The sequence below is a fragment of the Lutra lutra genome, chromosome 18, assembly GCF_902655055.1.
Source record: "Lutra lutra chromosome 18, mLutLut1.2, whole genome shotgun sequence".
Taxonomy (NCBI): domain Eukaryota; kingdom Metazoa; phylum Chordata; class Mammalia; order Carnivora; family Mustelidae; genus Lutra; species Lutra lutra.
In genome coordinates, this window is record NC_062295.1 from 34571172 (window position 1) to 34596765 (window position 25594).

Here is a 25594-nt window from a genome sequence, read left to right on the forward strand (position 1 = left end):
ACTTCTGGCCCTGAACACTGCGACCTACGGAGGGTTCTACAACAAGCTTATGCTTTTACAGCACACACACACACACACACACACACACACACTATACGTGCATATATAACATCAAGTTTTAGGACAAGGGAAGCAATGATGTCACATCAATTTCCCTTTCACGTGCATGGATTAGAAACTCACTGCCTTTATGTCAATAGTGAAGGACAGGCGCCCCCTGCAGGGGGTGAAGGTACCTGAGGGGACAAGGAGGGCCTCCTCTTTGATACAAGGTAACTGATTCAGGGTGGAGTTTAATTCCAAGTAATTGGGATTTTTTTTCCTAGTCAGTTATTAATGATCTTGTCCTGATTTTTGAGTATCGTGATCAGAAAATGCTACCCAGAAAACAAATCTCTACAGAAACGGTTACAGTTTTCTACGTAATCAAGTATCAGATAGATTCCTACGTTTTATGAATATAAAAACAAAAGTACACCTCAAAGAACACCCCATGTGTCTCTACTGAATCTGGTGCACCGCTGGCATCCTCCTTCAAGTGGGCTTCCAGACCCCCTTCCGTCTACCAGAAAGCTCTGAAAGGCTGAAGTCTCCCCCACAACTCTGCTTTCTACAGGGTCCCTTTAGGCCCCCAGACCCCCTCTCCCTGGACTGGCTGCTTACCGACAGCCCCACCCTGGGGCCGCCACCTGCCTGCTACCATCTGTCCTCCTCCAACACTCAGATCTCAGCTCCTCCCTTGTGCCGCGTCAGCAGCATCCGACCCCAAAGACAGTCCAGAGAGGGTAGCACGGCTGCCCAGAAGAAGGCAAAGACCACCACGGGGACTCGAAAAGATCCCCTGGGCTCAGCTCTAATTCCCAGAGAAGGCAGAGGTGGGGTGAAAACTGCAGAAAAGAGGCCTGTCTTTTTTTTTTTTAAAAGATTGTATTTATTTATTTGACAAAGAGAGATCACAAGTAGGCAGAGAGGCAGGCAGAGAGAGAGGAGAAGGCAGGCTCCCTGCTGAGCAGGGAGCCCGATGCAGGGCTCAATCCTAGGACCCTGGGATCATGACCTGAGCTGAAAGGCAGAGCCTTTAAACCCACCGAGCCACCCAGGCGCCCTGAAAAGAGGCCTGTCTTATGGGACAAAGACTATGTAAGGACCAAGAACTGCCCATGGGAACAGTGTCCTCCACCTGGATCCTAGGACGGAAGAGTGACAGAGGGGTGGGAAAAGGAGTCCTTTTCAAGGGCGTTCAGGCAGCTGTGGCGTGCTGCGAGGCATGCCTGGGGCTCACAGCACCCCAGCGAACAACGGGTAAACCACATGCTCCACAACCTAAGGCCGACATAGCACCTGCCAGCAAAGTTCAAAGGCCTGACATGCGAAGGACAGCCCCCCACCCCTCCAGAAACACTGGGCTGGCATTTCTCAAGGAAACACACGCCCCCTCTGGTGCAAACAGGAAACGCAGCCGTAAGAAACGCAGACTGTAACACCTAAGGTAACTTTAGACAACGGGGCTGCCACGGCAACGGTTTTGCGAACTTGACAACAAAAGGTGCCGGTGGGGCGGGGGAGAAGGAAGGAGGAACCAGATCTGGTCTGATGTTCCCACTGGGTTTTGGTAGATTCTTTTGCAAAGCTAAAGATGAAAACTGTACTTCAAAAACATTGACCAGCAAGAGGGGTTTTTACAAAATAACTCTGATAATCTGAGTTTTTACTGACATATGTTCTATTTCTTACTGGGCTCTTATTAGTGTGGAAAGTCAGTCCATTCTAAAGTGAAGATGCCTTTAAAACTGCACCAGTAAGAATTACAATGCTCTGCTAGAAATGAACGCAATCATGGAAAATAAGAACCTTAGGGAAATATGCTTATTTCAATGAACCCACCACACGTGCACACACACACATGCACACGTTCTCTCTGTCTCACTCACGCATCTGCTAAGTTACTTTTTGTGCCAACATATTATTAGTGATGCCACCTTGGTTATAAACACACTGGTGATGCTTTCCGGGTTATCGCCTTCTGGGTTGGGAGGTCCCAAGAGCTGCTCTCCTTCCCCCTTCTCAAAGCTGTATAAGAAAGCAGGATTCAAGATATGCTGCAGAACCTACAAAAAAATTTAAAAATGAAGGAGGAGGAAAGCAAAGCCATGCTCTTATTTCTTTATGAAGGTGGGTGGGACCACCAGGGGGTCACTTTGCACCCAGGAAGCTAGAGCTCAGTCACAGGTATTACTCGTCATCCCGACTTTTACTCAAGCAATCAGTTGGAAAGGGAGAGTAAAACAGAAGGAAATGTGTCTGACAAGTCATTTTCTAAAAACAAGGACACTAACAAACTACTTCTCAGCACTGGTTCACTAGGACCTGCCGTATGCTTCTCAACAAGGGCATTTTCCTCACCAACAGTCCAGATGCTGTGTAAGTGTCACTAGAGGCACAGCAGATGAACAGGCCCTCGCTTCCCTAGGAAACACGCCCCCATGCCCGCGGCTCCCACCGTCTAACAGTGGGACTCACCTTGGCTTTCAGTTCATCTCCAAAGTTGGGGTCATTGAAGTCCACAAAGCGAAAAAACAGGGCACGTTTCTGAGAAATGTTGTAATTTTTGGGAATCTCTTCCTCCATATACTCTTTCAAGAACGTCATGTTGCAGAGAAAACGACCGGTGAAGGCCCGGAGCAGCTGGAACAGCAATTCTATATCACCGTAATTCCTTCTGCGGGGTCAAGGGAGAGCACAGATGAAGTCCCGGTCCACTTCAGGACTAGGCAGGATCTTTGAGCTGCCTTTTATTTATTTATTTATTTATTTATTTTAAAGCTTTTATTTATTTATTTGACAGACAGAGATCACAAGTAGGTAGACAGGCAGGCAGAGAGAGAGGGGGAAGCAGGCTCCCTGCTGAGCAGAGAGCCCGATGCAAGGCTCTAGGACCCTAGGATCATGACCTGAGCCGAGGGCAGAGGCTTTAAACCACTAGGCCACCCAGGAGCCCCTGAGTTGACTTTCAACAGCTCAAAGTGCCAGTCTGCTCTTTGTAACAAATGTGACTACACGTGGTCAGTGAACCACAGCTCAGCCCAAACTCCCAGGCAGGCTCTGGCTTCGCCTGCAGGACAGAACAAGTCACTTGAGAGCAGGCAAACAGATGCACCCACTTGCAGTAATTCAGCAGACAGTAGGCCAGCAGCTTGGGCTCCTTCCAGTTGGTGGCAGCCATATTCTCCTTCCGGTGTCTTTCTTGGAAGGTTTCGCTGACCCACACGCGCCTCAACTGGCTCACCAGAGAATGCTGATTGGCCAGCCAGGAGTCGTCGTTCTTAACTATAATACTTATGATCTGTCAAAGAAGTGACAGGATTAGGCAACTGACAGGGTGCTCTGTGTGCCTTGCCTAGACTTTCAGGATTTCAGGTGCTCAGGGAAGAGAGGCTACCTTGATGGCCTGAAACTGGAGGTCCAGGCGCATGGTGCTGGTGCTGGGCGAGCCGGGGCGCACGGCAGTCTGCGTACCGCCGGGCACCAACAGAGTGATGAACCTGTTGGGGTTAGCTGCCAGCACGTCTCGCAGAGGTCTGGCATCTTTGTGTTTTAAGAAACTCTGAAAACAAAACAAAACAAGCCATTTCAAACTCACAAAAGATTTAGATATTCTGAATTCTAAGGTTCTTTCTAAATCTCTCCGGGCAGGCTAAAAAGTCTCCATAAGCACCCTTAAAAAAAAAAAAAAAAAAAAAAGTGCTTCTCAGCAGTAATAATACTTTGTGATTATGGGGGCCTCATAACCTCAGCAACTCATTCATTTGTTACCACCACCAAAATCCTAAAGGATTCCTCCACTTTAACTTTCCGCATGCACAACAACGATGTTTCTAACACTCGGATACGGGACAGAAAAATGAAGCCGAGCCACTGAACAGTGAACTACGAATTTCAGATTTCAGCGCACACCGGCTGACATAAGTCCGCGGGGCCCCGACTCCAGCCCCTCGCGCGCCCACCATGAACATTCTGCTCCACTGGGGATCATTCAGCGTCGCTTCCATCATGAACAGCTCTACCGTCTGTGAGGGGTGCCGTGTCAAGAACTTGATCAGAGGCTCTCTGAAGGGACTGCCAGCCTGGAAAACATGGGGGGAGAGGGCATCTTCTCAAGGCTTGCAGCTTCGTCGGTCTACCGACCTACCATGGCAGGAGGAGGCACGTTTCCCCCTTGTAACTGGTGTGCGCCACAACCATAAGCAAATATTAACATCAGACATCTTCATGCGGTTAGAGTAATGCATTTAAAATATAACAAAGTGAAAACATCACAAGCCTGCAGACAAGAAAAAGGATCAGAAGTAACCCCGAGTTTGACCATTACCTCAATCAACATAGCCCGTTCTGTTTTCATCACCACCTCTAACAAAGGCTTGACCAGAGTTTGAGGTGCAGCTGGGATCAGATGAAAAAGGTTTATAATGGCTGAACAAATTTTCATTTCCTAGTGAAGAAAACCAGAAATTACAAAATAGGCCAATTAAGGTTGCCAGCTAGAGATACCAACATTACTACAGACCCTACTATGGTCTAGCTCCATTCACAAGGCTAGCCACCAGAAGCGAAGAATTAACATGTAAAAAGCCACAAGATACCGATGTCAGGTTACTGCTGTGGCTCAAAGAAAGTAACTGCCCTTGGCCTTGAGATTTTATCTGTCAATGGAGGGGAGATGGAGCTGTGTGCACCTGACGTGATTGTGCTGTGTCTGTTTTCAAGAACAGGGCCAGGGGTTGGAAGTGAGCTGCTGGGTTGCCTGCGCCAGCCCCTCCTGGAGGAGGGGACGAGCATGCCTGTGGCCGTGACAGTGTTACGATTCCCCCGCTTTGCTGTGACATCATGGGGTCTTCCCGATACACTAAGGTCTGAGGGCACAGATTCCTTCTGCCCTCAAAACTTAGCACAAAGAAAGTCTTCAAAACATCAAGTATTTATCCTGAAAATTAGACATTAATGTAAATAAACTAACCATGGTACTAAGTATTTGTCAACCAGGCCTATGAGGCTGACAATCTCCTACTGAAGCATACAAAAACTGTGAAATGCCAAGATTTCTGCACTTTTTAAGGTGCTAAGAGCTCCATGGTCAATAGCTCTTGTTCCAACATTCTGCTCTCAGTAGCAGTCCCCATGGTTTGGAATCCGCAATTCAAAGAGACCCCACGTGACCAGAGCCCTGGCCAGACAAGGGAAGACTCCCTGATGTACCGCCCTGCCTCGTGTGCAACAGAAGGCCCGTCACACTAAGCACAGTAAAACGGGGATGATAAACACTCGTCAGGAGGGACCACACCCCAGGGGCATCTGAGATACTTCCCCGAAAGCCTCTACCAAGGGAAAGGCCAAACAGTGAGCTGGGGAAGAAATGACAAAACGTGGCTCAAGGTCACCCCACCTCTCCTGTAGAGCTCTCTTCTACAGAATTTCCAGGTCTTTACACAGAGCAAGCTCTGTTCTGAAATCACAACCTGCTCATAATGGCACTTTTGCATTATGGGTTTTCGTTTTCGAAGTGCAAACAATCACTTCTTTTGGTCTCCACAACACCACCAGAAGATAGGACTGACGGATGTTATCATCCCCATTTTACAGCAGAGGGAAAGCTCGGGGTCTGAACGTCCGAAGTCCCAGTGTCGGGACAACGTCGGTGTGGTGTGCGTGAGCGAGAGATGCGGGAGGACTGGGCGCGGTGGGGCAAGGAGGTCTTAAACTCCAGGCAGGCAGGCACTTGGGAGTGTGAAAGAAAATAGAGCTCCTCCCAACTCCTAGCAGGTATGACACTCTCTGTGTGGTTTCCTCCCAAGAGGCTGTTAGATGTATGAGCTCATACGAACATACTGAGAGCGAAACCCGGTCAGATCTTAAACGGTGTTGACATACTGCAATTCGAACATGTAGAAAAACCAAAGAACTTAGAATCTTGCTTAAAACGTCCTAATAGGAAACATGCGTGGCATCCGGACAGTTCACAGCAATGGTACTAATACGACTCTGCCACAGACAGACGATACGGCTCACTGCACTCCAAGGCACAACGCACTCTGTCCACCACAGAACCACAAGTCACAGCAAAACCAAATACGACAACACCCCCTCCTGCGCCTCCACTGGGATTCTCACCTCTACCCCTTCCATGGCAGGCTGAACCAAAGCAAAAATTACAGCATGAAAAAAGGCAACAAAAAGGTAAAAAGGAAAAGAAAAGAAAAGAAAATATAAACTGTTCTTCACAGTGCAAGTCATAAACTGACTTTAATAGGGTTGTTCTCACCTCAAACTGACAGAATGGAGACAAGGAACATCTCCCGCACTCGGAAATGCTTTCCTGAGGATGGGGAGGAAAATCATCTTTTTTTTTTTTCTATTTACGTTATTTACATAAAAACTTCCCATATACTCATACACAGTAAGGATTATTGGGGGGGAACAAGACAGTAAAGACAATTATCAAAAAGCACACAGTCATTGGCAAATGCTCAGCAGCAAAAAAGTACACCTTCCACCCTTCAGACGTCAAAACAGAGCCCTTCAGAGAGTGTGGAACAGCGCATGTCCCTTCCCTATATCAAATTTTAAAAGCAGGAATTTCGGAATTCTGGCCCAGGGGGAGAAACTATTCTAAGGAAATACATTTAAAACTCTGTTCTGTTTCGAGTAAGTTACGATCTTAGGTGCAGCACTGACTTTAATGAAACGCTCTTCCTCTTTCCCAGCGGAAGTCCGGAGAGTACCAGGTGGGTTAGCCCCCATAACGGGGCACGTGTGAGGCCCCCACCCCTGGAGGGACCCGCAGGCCAGGACACCGCCCACAGAGAGCTGGGTTATTCTGGGAAGCTGTGCACACACACAGAGACACCACACTGCAAGGGGTCAGGAGCTCTCCCCCGGGGAGCTTAACGCTAAGCAGCAAACCTTCCTAAAAACGGTGCTCGTGTGGAGCTCTGATTTTCAGGGTACAGAGCATCACAGAAAAGCTCGTATTTGTTTTATTTTAGTCAAATATTTAACACGTCTTCAGTTTTAGGTTCACCGATCGTGGAATATTATTTTGGGAGTCAACCAAATGGGGACAGACTACGATCTAAGATCCATCCCCAACCCTGAACAACATTCATAAAACATGATCAGAGCTCAAGGACAGAAAGGCGGCTTGGCCTCGGGCAGAGGCAATGAAACTGGGCACGCTGCTCATGAACCCCAAACACCACGGCCTGAGGCCACCCCCGCGGAGCTGGGTGTTCCCAGGCCGGTCAGGAAGTCACAACACGTTTCTGTAGGAGCTGGAAGACTTTCCAGTACCCACAGCTCCGTCTCCTGCCCACTGCCTCTGCCCCATCCAAGAAGCCCTCTGAATAACGTGCTGTAAAAGTTGATGGAATCTTTCTGATCTAATGGAAATCATTTACTTGCCCCCTAGAGGTTGTTCGATGTTTATTCTAGAACTGTGCATTTCAGAAAATTAACAGATTATAAAACAAATATAAAATTTAGAACAAAAATACCTAGCGGAAAAGAGACGGGGAGGAAAGGCACAGAGACACCTATACCTACTCCCAAGAGTTTAGGCTTTGAATATATACTCTGCTCTCCCCCACGAAGAGTTCCTGATTTTTCCCCTTGTGTATAAGTAACAAACCTCCTAAGAGGTCATGATGGTATAACACTCCTAAAAAAAGTGTAAAATCCTGGTTTCATTTTGCTTTAGTTGGCTGTTTTTAAAAGCAGCAGGAATTGAGCCTTACATAAACAAAACACTTTGACACAGAATGGCCAAAACAAAGCATAATAAAGCCAAAGGAAAAAAAAAAGTTCAAGTTGGGATGAAACACAGCATCCGACAAATGCGCAGAGGAAGACAAAAAGCCACGTTGATTATGCCTCTGAGGAGCTACAGCGTCCCCTCGTTAGGACACTGCCGTACAATTTCACCAGGTGTAACAGGACCTTAGGGAAAACACGATCCTACCGATTGGACAGTCATCAACTTGGAAAGTATTTTAAACGAATATTAACATACACAGATTAGATTCAAAACAGCAAGAACCATTATTTTTAAGAGCGAAGTCTTAAAGTGACCAACATCAGACACATAAAAAAATTTACCTAAAGTAGTTTTCCCTGAAAGCCATGAAAATGGGTTTTCAAGTACTGGCCGTGTGATTTTTGGCAAACAGTTGGGGTGGGGATTCAGACCCGTCAACATACATGCCAGTATCTACGTGATGCTTTGCTACGTTCTCCTCCGTGTCTGAAGCCCTGAAACCTACACTTAGTTCCGTGAGGCAGTGACGATGGGAAGCAATGGGAAACGGCTGAGGAACGCGCCCCCACACAAACAGCGGCTGCCGAGAACAGTCTAGAAAATACACTTTATACACTTTACGGCAAAACCAGTAAAATTAAAAATACTAACATTACAAGCATCCCAGAATTCTTATCAACGAAAATGTATTAAAGTGAACAAAAAGAGATTTTAAAGAAACACAAAAAGGAATGTTCCAATAATTAAGAAAAACAAAGGCAAACTGTAATTGCTAGTAGAAGATGTTCAACAATGCACACGACCATAATCACATAAACTGGGTTTCTGACTGGGGTTTTAATTAAAAGCCCTGCTTCGATATTAACATTGTGAACAGCAGTGGCACGGGTGCCCTTCCCAGAAGCAAACAAGTCACTCACGTTTCCGTCGCTCCTCTGGCCCCCTTTGTGGGTGAGGACCACCACCTCCATCCACTTTCGTAGATGTTGCTGTTGGAAAAAACAACATGCTTAGTCATTCTTCTCTCACACATGATTAGTTCAATTCCATGCTGCTCTTAGATGAAAATTCGTATGTAATCATTAATTTCCATCGTATTCCATGTGAAGATGGCAGTGTTCGAATCTGAAACAGCCCTAACACTGAACTAGAGGGAGTAACCTTGTGCATCATGTTCTAAGAGCAGAAGGCTGAATCTGCCCTGATGTAACAGGAAACGTCCTGAAACCTGGCCATTCCGACACGGCATTTTACCGCTGCGCTCCTATGACCACGTTACTTTGCGCTGCGCCTGTGTATGCAGAGCCTTGAGGAGCCAGCACAGGCTAGGCCCCCCGGGGTGGAGAAGTGAACAGGCAGACATCATCTATATCCTCTTTCCAGCTCGGGTTCTAGCGAGGAGAGCAAGGTGAAATACATGGGCGCTGGCTGTGGAACAGTCACGGTAAGGGTTGTGGAAGAGGAACAGGAATCAGCTGCAGAAGGCGATCAAGGTCACAGAGGACCTTGCTGAGGAAGACATTCCAGAAGCACAAGGGGAGAGCACACCAGGCAGAGAAAAGGAGATGCAAAGGCCCTGAAGACACCAACAGGCAGGCTTGGCCGCTGTATGTGGCGAAAGAGCAGTGGGCACAAGGAGGGGGTTGGGGGATGGGCCAAGCACAGATCCCATCTCATCAGAGGCTGCACAAACGAGTGTGAACAGGAAGCAATTCCCTCCTATGCAGAACCAGGACAATCATTATGTGTTAAGACCCTGTATTCTATGGCAAGAGTACAAGAAGAGAGATCCCTGAGCCCAGAGCAACCCTGGCCTGCCCAGGCACGCGGCAGCTAGCCTTCCAGCCATGGTGTCCTGCAAAGCCTGGCAGATAAGCACTCAGCCTACAGGTAAAACCACAAGACTCTCCAAATAACAGAACTATCTTCACTGTCCCACACTGTCCAAAACCTGTTTTTCACACACTGAAGCCCTACAGGAAGTTCCGTGGTCAAGGTGACTTGGGGACAGGTGACTTAAGTCCACCTAAACACTTCACGGGGCCAGTGTTCCAAAGAACACACATCGAGAGACACTAAAATATACATGCTTTCAAAGAAACTTAGTATGTTAAGCTATTTGCCAGTAAAATTTCTGGAAAGATATTAATAATCACTAAGATCTAGGTTCATGAAAGTCTATCTTTCCGCAACAGCTGTTTTACCGAAGATAAGAGAGGAACAAAAACCAAAGGCGAAGGAAGCAGCCAGCTGCTTCACCTAGGCACTCTGCTTTCAGATGCCACAAAGGAAAAAAATAACACTCACTCTACATAAATTCACTTCTAGCTCAGAGGCACATACCCTCATGAGAGACTTCAAGGTCAAGTAACGAGAAGTTTGAATTTTTAAAAAGGCAATTTTGGGGGTTGATTTCATGAATGCCCATTCTACGCAGCAGTGTCTCAGCTCTTAAAATTACGCTGAAGGCTTAACCTGTTAATCTCAAAAGCGTATCATACTCGGGAAAACAAAGCCTGCTGTGCTGCCCCTACCTCAGCGCAGCGCAAAGAGGACACATCAGAAGACCCCACTGCAAATGCGCCGTCGGCACGGACCCAGGCTTGACCTGGGCAAGGTGGGGGCCAGAGGAAAATGGCCAGACAGATGGCAAGGCAACTCAGCCCTTTTTTATCCAAGTACATCAACACTATCTGCTTTCAGAGAAATCCTAACCCTTCTGAAAACAGCTCTCCTGCCAGAAAGGGGGGAAAGTCCCCACAACAAACCAGACACACAGCCCCCGGCCTACGTCAGCAACTGCAGACTGTGAGGTGGGACAGCAGTCTCTCCAGGCCGCTCTTAACCGCTGGGGAAACAACGTGCACTGAACGAGGAGACCGGCAGTTTGCCAGTGAAATAGCCACAAACACGTCGCCTCCGGCAGGGAGGCAAAGGCAGCAAGAAATGGCAGCGGGGAGGGCAGAGATGCCAACGACAATGCTGTGCCACCTGGAAGGCACGCGAGGGTCACACGCCACAGGTACCGAGAGCTGCAACGTGACAGCAGACGTGGCACGGATCCAATGTGCTCACGTCGGGAAGGGACCATGCCCACGCCTGCGAGGGTGTGCGTGCACGGACGCTGGAAGGGTGTGTGGGTTCCACACATTTGGAAGCTAAAGAGGAAGGAGCCTTCCAGTTCGGAAAACTTAATTCCATGGAATACTGCTTCCTGGTAACACTCTAACAGGACGTCAGCTACAATTTTAAGGGCCAACCACAATACTACCAACTCCCAGTCACTGTTCCTTTCTCGGGAGTCTGCAGGTACGAAGAAAACGTATGTGAGATACAAAGCTGTGTGGTCCTTGTGCAGCCACAGAGCTTCACTCAGCACACACTACACGCACCACAGCTACCGAAACAGAAGCCTTTCATCCCCCAAGACGTCTAAATGGCCAAAGGCCACTTGAGAAACTTAAGCATGAAAGGTACGTGCACGTTTGCAGTCATGTAGCATGAAATCCTCAGTTATTTATAAACTGCTACTTACCAGAAGCAAAACTGAATGCCTAAGACAGTTTATGGTTCAATCTCCTTCATCTGCTTATACTTCAAATTTAAACACTGTCAAATAGGTATTTTATTTGCATAATTACCTGATAATTTTAAAAACCCTAAAGACTTCTAAAGTTCCTGTATGTTTTTTACTACATCACTGTCTATAATACCAAAAGGCTGGGCAGAATCTAGACGCCGTCAGTGGGGGAATGGTGCCATGAACTCTGGCATGTCCACATACTGAAATAGTACGTGGCCACGAGACAGAAGGAAGAAGCACTTCTGTTCTGATCTGAAATGATGAGTGGCAAATAGAAAAAGAGCTCTGTGTATACGGTGCTTCCTTTTGAGGGAAACAGAAAAGAATGTATGTATGTCCCACTACAAATATAAAACATCTCTAGACTGACATTCAGGAAACCATTACCACTGGCTGTCCCCGGGCAGGGGAGGTGGGCAGCCGGAGGACAGGGATGGGAGGAGACTTTCACAGTACCCCTTTCACACTTCCTAAATTTTAAACCATGTATATATACACACACATATCTATTACTTACCTAAAAAAAAAATAAGTTAAAATACCAGGTTGATTACTAACTACGTTTAAATGCATTTGGCTTACCATCATCTGATCACAAAATTTATCATTGAAGGAGTTTGGGAAGAGCCTGGTGACGGAAGTGAGACGATTCACGACATTCAGCGTCAAGCTTCGATAATCCCCCAGCATCATCAACAAAGGCCGCATGTGCGTATGAATTTGGTCTACTTCTATGGTAGCACCTTCCAGAAACTATTTTAAAAAAGAAAAGGTACAGAGGAAAATAGCCAAGAGAATACACTTTATAACGGAATAAACTCATTTGGCTCCAGCAGCCAATCTGTGGAATATTAACCACATACATTCCAAAAAGTTATCATGAAACAGAGACTCGTCATTACTGTTGAATATTTTAAACAAGTGTGACTAGGAAACAAGCAGAGACATGACTGGACTCCCGTGTGTGTTCACGCGAGGCAGACTTCCAGGCGTACAAACCAGGTGAACGTGATCGGGAAGAAGCCCGGTGACAGGACACACACGCATCTGCACGCACACGCCACTCGCTCACCTTTCTCATGCAGGCTTCTCCGGCCTCCTGCAGCTCACTGTTTGTGGAATTCAGGGCCTTGAAGAGTGCAGCGATGATCTTCTCCCTGGACTGAGGAAGGTAATTGCAGGCAGCAAGCGCATCTTTAGGAAGAGAGATCAATACAATTTCATTATTAACCTGAAAACCATATATGAACAATGTCCTCGTCTAAAGGCTCTTCCCAACCAACACCAAGTATGAATCACTGAAGCACCTGCCAAGTGTCTGGCCGTGAGGAAGACCAAGGAACACATGGCCCCCTAACACGTGTTTGTGTTATCTAAGAGGGAAGTCAACAGCCTCTCAGAAAGGCCGTGACACATACAACCCCGTCCAGATATTAGAAGGGCTGGAGGGGGAAAAGAGGGGGCACCCACTGACACCCCTTCCCCAAGACATCCCCACACAGGGTGAGAGGATGGCTGAGCTGCGGGCAGACGCACAATAAAGTGACAGAGAGGGCTGGCCTTGAACTCTAGCGCTGAGGGAGGGAACACGAACACACACACACACACACACACACACAGCCTGACTTCTCTTCCGCTATCCGTGTCTCATCAGGCAGCCTCCTCCCATCGTGGGGAGTTCAAGGCTTTGAAAACACAAATGCTCTTGGAAAAGGCGACACACCTCAATCCTCTAGAGCAATTCCCCTGTTAGCCAACAGGCTTGCATGAGAGGTGCCGGAAGAAAGGAATCCCCACCAAAGAACAAAGTTGCCAAACTTGGCTGCAGAGAACCTCCCCCCACCCCCCCTACTGTCGTCCACACCCCAGCCCTGCGCCTGAGCACAGGTAATATGGTGTGCCTCTCAATTTGTCTACTTCTAATTCAAGGAGGATTCTGGCAACATTTCACGTAGGGTATAGAAATCAACAAGGCAAAAGACCAAGTCAACTAAAAAAAACTTTACTGCGTATTTACTCAGGAAAAAAAAAAAATAGTAGGGGGAATGATGCTTCTAAGTGAGAAGAATTCAAGTCAGTAAAAATTCAACAACGCAGCTGACGCTGGTCATGAAAAGCCTAAAGAGAGCAGGATTCTCAAATGCCATGGAACCACCGAAAAGCCTTTGAAGGTTGTAGCGTATCTTCCCGTTTCCTCTGATTGGGTGAACTGGCATCATACAAACACTAGGACTACGCTCTTCAACTACAGTGTTGGATTCACCAGTGAACTACAGCACTGAGTTAATCACCATAAAGTAAAATACATAGTTTGTAAGAGTAAACAACTGTTTAAATCCTAACCATCTATACGACCCGTCGACACCTCATCATGTCGTTTAAGAAACAGACAAATGTAACTGTTCCACCTTAGAAAGAACATAAAAAAATAAAAACCCCCAAAAGGCCACTGCCTCCTTGCACCTTCGTACCCATGACTTGTTTCAGACTTAATTCATATGAACTTACTTAATGCCGCAATTCGCAAGGGAACGAGTGACGGAAGGCTTTTGTAACAGGGCAGCTTTGTCAAGGCTGAGTCTTCAGCCTCACACAGATTTAACAGCTGTGAAAGATAAAACAACTTAATTTAGCCAGCTCTTTCTGTGAAGACACAGTAACCTTGAAAATAACAGAACACAGCAATCTTACACACATGCAACACAATTAACTGACAAACTAAACTCAGACCCTGGGGAATTTAATATCGAACGTGACAGAGCTTCCTCTCAAGCAAACTGTCAGCCTCATTAGTGAAGTAAATTCTTAGACATTTTCTCCCCCACTCTGATACTGTAACATGGTTTCCCCACCCCGGGGATCACCTGAACTGCAAACACGATGGCAGGTACGTCTCCCTCTGTATTCAGAGCTGCTTTCCAGAGCTGTGGGCTGGTGCCCGACAAACGTGTGCTGTGATTCGACCCTGGAGTGCTTAACACCCCCCCACACACACACACAAAGTATAGGAAAGTACAAAGAAAGAAGCTGAAAGTCACGGAGAATATTCTAACTCAGAGATTCCTGTGGTTATCTTTCTGGACATTTTATGATACTCCAGTATATACCGATATATCTAAAACACAAAATATCATGTATATTGTTCTGTCACTGTTTTCCCCTTTTACGTACATCCTGGGGAAACTGTACAAACTTTACCATCACCTTTTTTCCCTTAAAGATTCCTACCTAGTAAAAGATTTCAAACAGCAAAAAAGGATATATACCAAAAGCACTTCAAGTCACCACCTTACTCCACTCCATCTTAAAAAAATCTCACATTGGGATTGATCACCAGACCATTAAAGTATTCTACGAATTAATAGCTAGACTTGACCATATCTACAGTTTGATTTGTTTCTAATACCGCCCCATACTAGAACGTTCAGAGAGAGAAACACTTGCAGAATGCCATCTGCCACTACCCTAATGAGAATAATTGGAATCTACAGTTCACAGAGAGCTGTCAGAGCTAAATGATGGCCCTCGTGTGAAGTAAGTTCTGAACAGCACATGGCACGTTCTCAGGGGACGAATACATTCGATGCCCTGGCGCTCGCTCTGAGCCCGTCTTACTCTGGGCACCAGCCGATGAGAGTGGTCAAAGCAGAGAGTCCATCTTTCTCTAGATTACATCCTTAAGGCTCTGCAGAGTGAGGTGCCCTGGAGAAGGCCTCAGAACACAGCCACGTTGGGCGGGACCGCTCCCGTCAGCAGGCCTACCTCCTGTCACGCACCTGCGCAGGGCGCTGTGCCAGGTTAGGGCCAGTCCCCTGGGATCACCACCCATGCCTTCTCTGAGTGCTGCCTGACCAGTCTTTGCGCACAGAGACAGGTTACCAGACACACGTCATCACCATCCACACCACGCCGTACCACCACCCCCCTACCTCTGTGTAGAACACCTTATGCTCCACCACGTTGAGGTCCATTGTGAAGAGCCTGGGCTGCAGCGTGGTGCAGAACGTGTTCCCCTCCATCAGGCCGATCTGCGCATTGGCAGGCTGGTGTCTGAGCAAATGCTTCTTCGGCGGGACCATATCCTGGAGGACCTGGGGCGGCAAGGGGGAAGCACCACTAACTGGCCGTCCCTTGAAGAGCAAATTCTGCTCATCACCACATTCTAAAGCGACTATCAATCTGAAAGCCGTGACATGAAAAGTTAGGATGCCCTTTAGTTGGGGAAGGGAAGGTACGTTCCATGAGCTAAAACTGGCCAGTGGATAGTTACATGTCAGGTACACTGCACTCCTAAGTCTCCTGAGTAACAGCTCTTTAAAGATTTTTATTTTTATTTATTTGACAGAGAGAGAGCGCGAGAGCACAAGTAGGCAGAGAGGCAGGCAGAGAGAGACGGGGAAGCAGGCTCCCTGCTGAGCAGAGAGCCCAATGCGGGGCTCGATTCCAGGACCCCGAGATCATGACCTGAGCCGAAGGCAGAGACTTAACCCACTGAGCCACCCAGGCGCCCCCCAAGTAACCGCTCTTAAAAAAGAGAAGAGCGACTGGGTTTTGCTAGAGACCCGGGAAACCAGCCTTCTGTTCTCTGGATGCTGACAACTATGGATACAGCTGTCAACATCAGCGCACTGCTTTCTGTGTCCCCGAGGTCAAAGAGAGCATATACTGTAGCACCTGGTGAAGTGGACACGAAATTACAGATTATGTATCCTCTTCGAGTCAGATGTGAGGGGAAAAGGTCTCAGAAGTGTTGCTCCAATTATCCTTTTCCAGGGACAGAAATCTCACCTCTTTATGGGGCTCCATGATCACAGTGACACTTTTTCCAGTGACCTGGGCCAAGACCTGCAGTGAGTGCATGGCCTGCTTTCGCACAGTGGAATTTGGAGAGGTGACTTCTCGAACCAAGTCGTGCGTCACGTGGTGAAAGGACTTCTCCTGGGCGGCCACAATCTCTTCAGCTCGCTCCTCGTCCTTCAGTGGCGTCGCACACCTCATCAGAAGCTGCTCCAGGGTGGTCTTTGCCATGGCGACGGCCCCGTTGGAAACCTGTGGGCCAGGGACTCGGAATGAAAGGGACTGTTGCTACGGATCCACCCCCATCCCCGCTGGTTCACCAAGACCACTTCGTAACCTGCACACAGTACTTCAGCGGCTACGGCACCTCAGCCTGCTGTACGTCACTCCGGAAAGAAAATGGCGACATAGACAAACTCCTGCATTTCCCAAACGGAGAAGCTGGAAACGCCCACCACGTACTATGTGCGTTATACCTGCGCACAGCTTCATGGAAATGCAACTTCCAGAGAAACTCCTGCAGCACGCGCAATATTTAGCCCTACAGCAAGAGCGAGGAGGACGACTTCCCTCTACAGAGGCACCGTGTTACATGCTCTGGTCTGGGACGGTTCTTTATCAACGCAGATATTCAGGTAACCAGGGAAAGCCTACGGGGGTCCTGATCTGTCCTCGTGTGAAAGATGCGGTAATGAAATCTAGGCCTCTAGGAGAGCAGGCTGGCAGAAGGGCTTCGTACTAACTATGCTCTTGGCAAGTCATCTTCTGGAACCGCTTGGATAGGTCTGGGGCCACCCATCACCTACCTCTCCAGTCAGGTCCATCATGACAAAGAGAAGTGCCTTGAGGAATGTCTGCTGGTTCTGGAGAACCCAAGTGAGAGGCAGCCGCTCCATGAGAAACTTAATGGACACCACACCCCCCAGCTTTGCATACCAGGCCTGTTCATAGCAACACGCGCACAAGCGCTCCACGATGTACGAGAACAGAGGCAGCTGGCATGCCTGGGGAGAAACATACAGACACACCGTGCTGTTAGCCCCCCATGGAACCAATTTCTAGAAGGACTACCCACAGGCACCAACATGCCCGACTACTCCTCAGCCCTTCCTTACCCTCTCCTTTGAGCCCAGGATGATACTTGCAACATCAAATATCACAGCTAGGGCCACCTCCCCAATCTTGCAAAGCTCCTTTTCTTCATATGCCATACAAATAGCAATTGCATCAATAAGGACCAACGGATCCATTCCTTTCGACCCATTTTCTTCGCTGTGAAACATGGCTGTGCTGGGCTGGCTGCCCACCTGGTAGCAAGGTAGCAGGAAAGGACCTGGAAGAGAGGCAGCGGGAATGGGAGAAAGAAGAGCTATTTATTTACATGCGTGTTCTTGTCCTTCAAATAGATTTTATTTATTTATTGGACGCAGAGAGAGATCACAAGTAGGCAGAGAGGCAGGCAGAGAGAGAAGGGGAAGCAGGCTCCCTGCCAAGCAGAGAGCCCAATGCGGGGCTCGATCCCAGGACCCTAAGATCATGACCTGAGTGAAAGGCAGAGGCTTAACCCACTGAGCCACCCAGGCGCCCCCAAACAGCAAAACCATCTCATTAAGTTTTTTTTTTTTTAAGTTTATTTTTTTAGTAATCTCTACACCCAACACAGGGCTCGAACTCACAACCCAAGATCAAGAGTCACATGCTGCACCGACTGAGCAAGCCAGGCGCCCCAAAACTATCTCATTTTTTAACTTGAGCTTAGGAGCTCAACAAAAGCCAGCACTGGTGCTTTTAGCCAACTTCCATTAAACTGCAACTACTTGTAAACTAAGTGGCCTAAGGTTATTTTTCTGAATGTTTCCTATTATAAAGTAGGCTCTTTTCAGATTTTCTCTACGATAATGAGAACCATGTGTCTTCTCCTTAAAGAAAAAAAAAATAATTAAATAGGCCAAGGAGCACAGCACAGAAATGAGTGTGGGCTACACTCTGGACATTCCTCATGTACAAATAATAATTAAAAAGCAACCCGGCTAGGATGCCCAGCTCACAGAGAGAACAATTAATTAAAGCCTTGCAGGTACCCGGCAAGATGGGCGTTCGTTATCAAGAAGCTCACAAGCCGGGCACCTGGGTGGCTCAGTGGGTTAAGCCTCTGCCTTCAGCTCGGGTCATGATCTCAGGGTCCTGGGGTCGAGCCCCACATCGGGCTCTCTGCTCAGCAGGGAGCCTGCTTCCCTCTCTCTCTCTGCCTGTCTCTCTGCCTACTTGTGATCTCTCTGTCTAATAAATAAATAAAATCTTAAAAAAAAAAAAAAAAAAAAAAGAAGCTCACAAGCCTGCTGGAAAGATGTTAACAGAGAGACACTGAGAAACGATCTAAGATCATTGACTATTCAGGTCAAGAAGGGCATGAAGAGCTACAAGGGGGAATGTTCTCAGTGTTCTGCAGCGTTCAGAGAAAGCGGCTTTATCCGTCTGGAGAATGGGGGACCTCAGGGACACAAACTGCCGCAGTGCTACTCGAGTGTGTCCACAGACCAGCGCTGGTCGGGGGAGCTACAAAACCGGAAGTGAGTGTCCAGAAACTTCTAAAACTTGTATAGCAATGGGCAGTCTCGGGACACTTTTATCATCTTTTGCAAGAGCACTACTCTGCAATGGATTAGAAAGAGAAACAAGGAGATGAATAAATGTGGTCCCTCCCCATTTGGAGCCTGAGGACCCCAAAGCAGAGGTCAGAACAGCAGTGAGGAGCACCGTGGGAGGACCCGGCCGAAGGGCGGGGAGGGAGGCTGGGCCTTAGAAAGCAACACATGGAGGGAGGGAAGACCAGCAACAAGGGAGACCACAAACTGTCTCATACGCAGAGTGTCCACAGTATTCTACCCGTTTCCATGAACAACAAAGGGTGAAAATCTTCCACTGGGTGTACTGTACAGAGACACTTGGTAAGTTTTCAAGTTACTACTGGGATGACCACCGAAATAGCAATTAACCTGCAGTTAGTAGGAAATCAGAAAACAAAGGCCAGGGGTGCCTGGGTGGCTCAGTGGGTTAAGGTCTCTGCCTTCAGTTCAGGTCATGATCCCAGGGTCCTGGGATCGAGCCCTGCAACAGGCTCTCTGCTGAGCAGAGAGCCTGCCTCCTCCTCCTCTCTCTCTCTCTCTGCCTGCCTGTCTACTTGTGATCTCTGTCTGCCAAATAAATGAACAGAATCTTTAGAAAAAAAAAAAAGAAAACAAAGGCCAAAAATCAACCAGCCAAACCGCTCCTCTGACCACCACAATGTCCTGGTTGTGTTTCTGAAGCACCACAAGGAGTCCCATAAGCACTTCCTCTGCCCAACTCACCACACTGCTGGGCAACAGCCACCATTGTGTAGTGGCGGATCAAGCTGGCGACAAAGGGCAGGGCGCTGGGCCGGAGATCTTTAATGACAGCAGACATGAACGCCCCAGTCAGGGCCTGCTCAAATGTCTTCCGAGCTGGAGTGTCTTGTGCTTTGTAACGATGAGAAATGATGACATTGGGTATGGTCTTTTCTGTAAAGCTGAAAGATAAAATCCAGTCCGTCCTCACAACACTGAAGTTCTGAGCTGATGATTCCACCGTCAGGACTTACATGATGAATTTCATTACGATGGTTCTGGGGACATCCACGATGTCCTACCTCATACGAGCACAGGGGATGAATCAGACCCATTTTACAACATGGCGGCAGATTCAGTATTTTTACAGTTTTTAAAGTAAGTTGATGTCTTACTTTGATCTTTTATGACTAACTAAACCAAATTCTAAGAAGTAACCCCCATCAATGAGGAAACAGAAATGAAAAAAAGCTATTAATGGCAGCTATACACGCGTTATGTGCTGAAAAATCACCCCACGGGAACAGAATCAGACGGGGTCACAGAGCTCACTAATGGCACACGTACCACCCACCACTGATGCCGTGAGAAATGTGAAAATACACATTTTCACATTTGTGAAATGTGTATGGGGAACACAGCAAGAAAATATGGGGAACACAGCAAGAAAACATACACACACGATCACACAAGACCATCACCTATGGTCACAGCCCTAAATGGTAAGAGCAAAATACAAGTATCGCAAGACAAATGTTTGGGGAATGAAAGGATCACGGTGGACCAGAAGAGCCAAAGACCCACTGAACACCCGCCACGTGCCAGGCATTACGGATACACCAGTGAGCTACAGGAGAGAAAAGGGCAGGACCCTTGCCTCCTGAAGCTGACAGTCTCAGGGAGAGGCAACCATCAGGAACACGATGATGAAGGTAAACTCTAATTCTCCAGCAGCTGGTCCCTTCTCTTCATTTCCTCTAAAAGCCCAGGAAAGCACCACTAGGCAGGTACCATGGGGACTTCCCGAATCGCAAGAGCATGCACCCAGCACTAGGAATCTGGGAGGCCTTCTGCACCCCTACGTCCTAAGAGGCACCGATCGCGGGAACCACATTCCCAACATACTTAGGGTGTGCGAGAAGCTGGTAGAGGGCGTGTTTGTTGTCCTCCAGACTCATCATGGCCACCAGGAAGCACTTGATCACCTCCCACGCCTGCCTCCGATAGTAGGGCTCAGTGTTGGCACTCTTCAGGCAGTCCAGAGCGGTTTCGATGGCCTACAACAGTAAAGAAACAGCTGATGCAGAAATTACACAATCACTCAATTCTCTCTTTAGAAGATAAGAGGGTTTTACTTTTCCAGAAAACCCACATGGCTACACATACATTTTATCCTGTTCAGTTAGGTTGAGGGGAGGGCAAAATCCCACACAAAATCATGTGACGCCTTTAATAGTAAGAGACCAGTCACCTGTCATGACAATTACATTCCTATCAACCAAAAAACTGGTCTGAGTGACAGAGGCAAGATTTACCCAGGCTGTGTGTGAGGAAGCAGAGTGGGGCTGACAGGGACAGCAGCCCTGCCCTAGAGACTCCCCATGGCCACACGGAGCATGACCACAGCTCCCTTCTGAGTCACCCCCGGCTTGTGGGGATAATTTCGGAAGGGGCTAAGGTTGAGCCAATTACCTGCCAAAAGAACAAAGGATTGTGAAGTGTGCCAAAAGCAGGATTAGCTTAATGGGGATTTACTGGCACTCAGCGTGGCCAAGCTGCTTCTTCCCTTCGCTTCAGCAGCCCCTCCAGCCGTAGCTGGGTGCTGCGTGCCCTTGGCTGCCGGCTGCCAGGAAACCAGACCCTCGCACACCTGAAGTCCGTGTGGGCGTGCAGGAGGACTGGGAAGCCTATCTTCAAAACTTGGTTTATTCTTTGGGGGAAAACCACTTTTAAAGACATTTTCTGGCTCTGTCAGGTACCTTAGTTTTCACTACTAATACCCACCTCGCCACTGACACGGCAACAGAATCCTGTATTAAGGAAATTCCCTAAAATGTGGGAAGGGGCTCCTGACATAGAACGTTCACTACAGCGACTTTCAACGTAAAGACGGATTTTTAACCGTAGTCTCTTAGAAGGAAACTAGTGTTTTTCTGGCAGGTATTTTTGAGAAAGGCTTGGGTGAGGGGCCGGGGTTGCATGAGGGGGTCCTCCCCCTGAGGTCTGGAGAGGACCCCCATCTATGGGATGGGGTTGCATGAGAGGCTGGGGGAGGGTCAGGGACAACACATGGGCTTCAGGAAGTGTGGGGACAGGATGATTGAGGTGATGATGGAAAATAACTCTAGGGGGACATTTATCCATGATGGTATCATTCCTCCCAGATGTTAGGAAAGTCTTCTTTTAAAAAAGAAAAAAAAAAGGCGGGGGAACCCCTGGGTGGAGCAGTTGGTTAAGCATCTGCCTTCAGCTCAGATCATGATCCCAGGATCCTGGGATTGAGCCCCACATCGGGCTCTCTGCTCAGCAGGGAGCCTGCTTCCCCCTTTCTCTCTGCCTGCCTCTCTGCCTACTTGTGATCTCTGTCAAATAAATAAAATTTAAAAATAAATAAAATCTTAAAGAAAAAAAAGATATCCCCTCCCAAGAAAGTACATGTTTTATTTACATATTTTCAAACAGAAATCAGCGTTCTTAAAATGAAATGCATGGTAACTTTAAGAAGTTCCTCAAAACTTCCGCAAGTTCCAAATTTACCTTCTCCATCGGGAGCTGAAGAGATGCTTTACAATCGGAAAACTCCACTGTGATGCTTGGGCCTTGAACCTCAGTCACAACATAGTGCAGCTTCTGGGATTCCTTCAACATCTTCCTGTTACTGCCACCAAATTTGCCAAGTACACGGTAGGCCACGTGAGAAATGCTATCAGCAGGATTACGCAGGGTGCGCCATAAAGCCTACAACCCAACGCACTTCCATTAAAATCCCTCCAAGGTCATGCATTCTCGTGGTTCATAAATAAAATCCGAAAGTTATAAGACTATACAGCAAAAATTCTTCCTCCCATCTCTGTCCCCTAAACATGCACTTCCCCTTCTTGGGAGAAACCAATGTTAGTAGTCTTGTGTATCCTTCCAGAAACATTTTGCCTTTAAAGAAAATGCACACATAAACATAAATGTCCTTCCATGCCCCTGAAATACAAATGGTAGCATGTGATAAGTGTCACAGAGCTCAGGAGCAAGAAAACTAAGCCCCATATGGTTTAAGCATAAGCAAAATGCGGGGATGAGAAGCATGGAGGGTAGTGCTAATTACTGGTGACATTCTTGTCCTGGGGTCTGATGATGAGTTCTCAGGTTTTTAGTCCCTTTTTTAAGCTTTATAATGTATGAATGTGACAAATTCCTAAAATAGGACAACTAACCTATCTTATACATTTCAAACCTCACATTAGAAAGGATGGTGAAGAGGGGAAACACAGATCATGACAGGACCCGTGTTACGGGAACACGTGGCAAGGACATGTACCTCATACTTACAATTAGTCTAAGGGCCACATGCACTCGACAGTTCCAAAGAACTTCTTGTTGTTCTCACATTCTTTTACCTGAACTATCTTAAGTCCTAAAAATTACTATGTCTGTCTAATTAAGTCAATTTTCTTAAGTCATCTTCCATAACAATGCCAGATACTAGTACCTAGCAATAGCCAACATAAAATCTTGGAACTTTTCTTTAAAGCAAAATTTCAATTTCTTTTACATCCCCAAAGGTCTGAAAAGGCTTGTCTTGAATGAACACCTGTTGAGAGATGCTAATCCTCCCTACCTTCTCTCCCGGACCCAGCCCAACCACTCCTCATGTATCCTTAGAAGAGGGAAATTCTGCTTTACTCCCCAGTAAAGGTGGCATTGGGAATGAATGCTGGTTGATCGGACCACAGAGAGATGACCCTTGTCCAGGGTGGAGGTGGGGGGAGTTTACTGCATCTCCAAAAGCAGGAAGTAGCCTCGCCCTGGTCTCTGCCTAGGGCTGTCTGCCTCATGGAATGGCAAGAGGCCCATAAGCCGATCCCTGCCTCCTCCTCCCCTCCCGCATGATGCTCACCCGTACCTGGGTCAGACCCAGAGTCTGCCTTCCAGAACCAACAGCGCTGTTCTCGAGGAATGCTCTCAAATTCTCCATAACAGCTGAAGAGAGTGGACTTGAGGCCCTGACCTGACCTCCAGGACCACTCCCTCCCACCTAGATAGAGCCCAGGGTCTGCATTTCGGGACTGGTGGGTAAGTCTCCCAACCCTGCCTCAAGTGCACGCTGAAGTTTCCAATCTGGACTCCTGTCTTTTAGGCGTTAGGGTGTCTCCATCATACAAAGCTGGCGTTCTGACCCCTGCCTGGGCCCAAATACTCTCTACCAAAGGGGTAGACAAGTAAGAACAGGCAGCCTAAATAAACCTCTAACAATTACCGACTATATTATGAATCAATACAACTGCGAAACATGGAGGAGAAACGTGATATTTATTATACAAACTCTCATAAAGAGAAAATATAAAATGTTTTCAAGACAATCTCCTTGGGGCGCCTGGGTGGCTCAGTCAGTTAAACATCTGCCTTCATCTCAGGTCATGATCCCCGGGTCCTGGGATTGAGTCCTGCATCGGCCTTCCTGCTCAGCGGGAAGCCTGCTTCTCCCTCTCTCACTCCCCCTGCTTGTGTTCCCTCTCTTGCTGTCTCTGTCAAATAAATAAAATCTTTAAAAACAAAACAACAACAACAACAACAAAATAATCTCCTTGATTATCTGCTTCATCTCCCTTGACCCCAAAGTGGACACCTGTGCTTCCCTCAGGAGTCTGCTTCTCTTTACTGTGGTATCTCCAGATCTTCTGTGGGTAAAGGAAGGATCCCGCTGGCAGCACGGAGAACTGTCAACGCCCGCCCTCACAGGTCCTCCAATGAACAAGGACGTGCCACCTGGGAAAGCCCTCTGAAAGAGGGAGATACTACAAAACGAGCGTCTGCCCGAAATGCAGGGAATTTCCGCACATCTCTTCCTAAGCCGGAAGACTCATGAAGTTGAAAGCGACAGCACTTCTTCTTGCAAAGAGCCCAACACGGGGCACAGGGCAGGCCCGTCACTTCTGGAAACCACCTACACCAGCCTAAAATTCCCAGTAGAAACTAGACACACAAGCACCCACCGTCCGGCCCTGCCCCATGCTGGCCCCGGCAAGACCTTGGGCCTACCTGCATGAGCTCCGCGCGCACCGGCTGGATGTGGTCATAGAGGAAATCAGGCTGCAGGTTGTCCACACACAGCTCCAGGGTCCTCAGGCCTTGGCTGACCAACGTCTGTGACCCATTGAGGGCGGACACCAAGGGGTCCATGAGCATGGGCAGGTAGGGCAAGAGCGAGCTCAGCCGCACGGGCACCGTGAGACACAGCTCCACGAAGAGGTCCTTCATGTGCTGCTTGTGCAGGCCGCTCTGCAGCATGTTCAGCCCTAAACACGGGGTTGGAGGATGACCGAGAGCAAAGTTACGCCCAGAACGGCCACAGTTGACTATGCAAAGTAACAGTTCCGCCTTTCCCTGTCACCACGAACGTGACGACAGGAGGACACAATCTCCTGTTCTCATGATCTACATGTTAGCTAAATCCATCCTATAACCGTGACTCCTTCTGTCGGCCACATTCACGGTAATAACAGCAGGCTGCATGCAATTATACATTATAATTTAACTTACAGTTATTTAACATCAATCTTCATGAAATGGTTAACATTATACATAAATCTTTTAGAAACTGTGTTATGGGGGCCCTTGGGTGACTCAGTGGGTTAAGCCTCTGCCTTCTGCTCAGGTCATGATCTCAGGGTCCTGGAATCGAGCCCCGAGTCAGGCTCTCTGGTCAGCAGGGAGCCCGCTCCCCTCCCTCTTTCTCTGCCTCCCTGTGATCTCTGTCAAATAAATACAATCTTTAAAAAAAAAAAAATTAAATAAAAACTGTTATGTTGGGGCGCCTGGGTGGCT

At 47.8% G+C, this 25594-nt stretch overlaps 1 protein-coding gene across 14 annotated transcripts in view; it reads right to left on the reverse strand.

Annotated features, from left to right (window-relative positions):
• Positions 1-25594, reverse strand: part of TRRAP (transformation/transcription domain associated protein) — a 114280-nt gene that overhangs the window by 54658 nt on the left and 34028 nt on the right. For 9 of the 14 annotated variants that reach the window (XM_047712677.1, XM_047712683.1, XM_047712679.1 and 6 more), the window contains exons 20-38: positions 24809-25065; positions 22313-22513; positions 20681-20832; positions 19538-19737; positions 17303-17520; positions 16994-17191; positions 16179-16439; positions 15320-15481; positions 13899-13995; positions 12463-12584; positions 11973-12143; positions 8728-8796; positions 6317-6370; positions 4370-4489; positions 4005-4124; positions 3440-3604; positions 3162-3343; positions 2521-2719; positions 1980-2108 (exon numbers count right to left, since the gene is read on the reverse strand). In XM_047712677.1, the coding sequence (XP_047568633.1) occupies positions 1980-2108; positions 2521-2719; positions 3162-3343; positions 3440-3604; positions 4005-4124; positions 4370-4489; positions 6317-6370; positions 8728-8796; positions 11973-12143; positions 12463-12584; positions 13899-13995; positions 15320-15481; positions 16179-16439; positions 16994-17191; positions 17303-17520; positions 19538-19737; positions 20681-20832; positions 22313-22513; positions 24809-25065 (3077 nt within the window). The remainder of the gene's footprint in view (positions 1-1979; positions 2109-2520; positions 2720-3161; positions 3344-3439; positions 3605-4004; positions 4125-4369; positions 4490-6316; positions 6371-8727; positions 8797-11972; positions 12144-12462; positions 12585-13898; positions 13996-15319; positions 15482-16178; positions 16440-16993; positions 17192-17302; positions 17521-19537; positions 19738-20680; positions 20833-22312; positions 22514-24808; positions 25066-25594) is intronic. The other 5 variants (XM_047712682.1, XM_047712684.1, XM_047712685.1 and 2 more) reach the window with 2 other exon arrangements.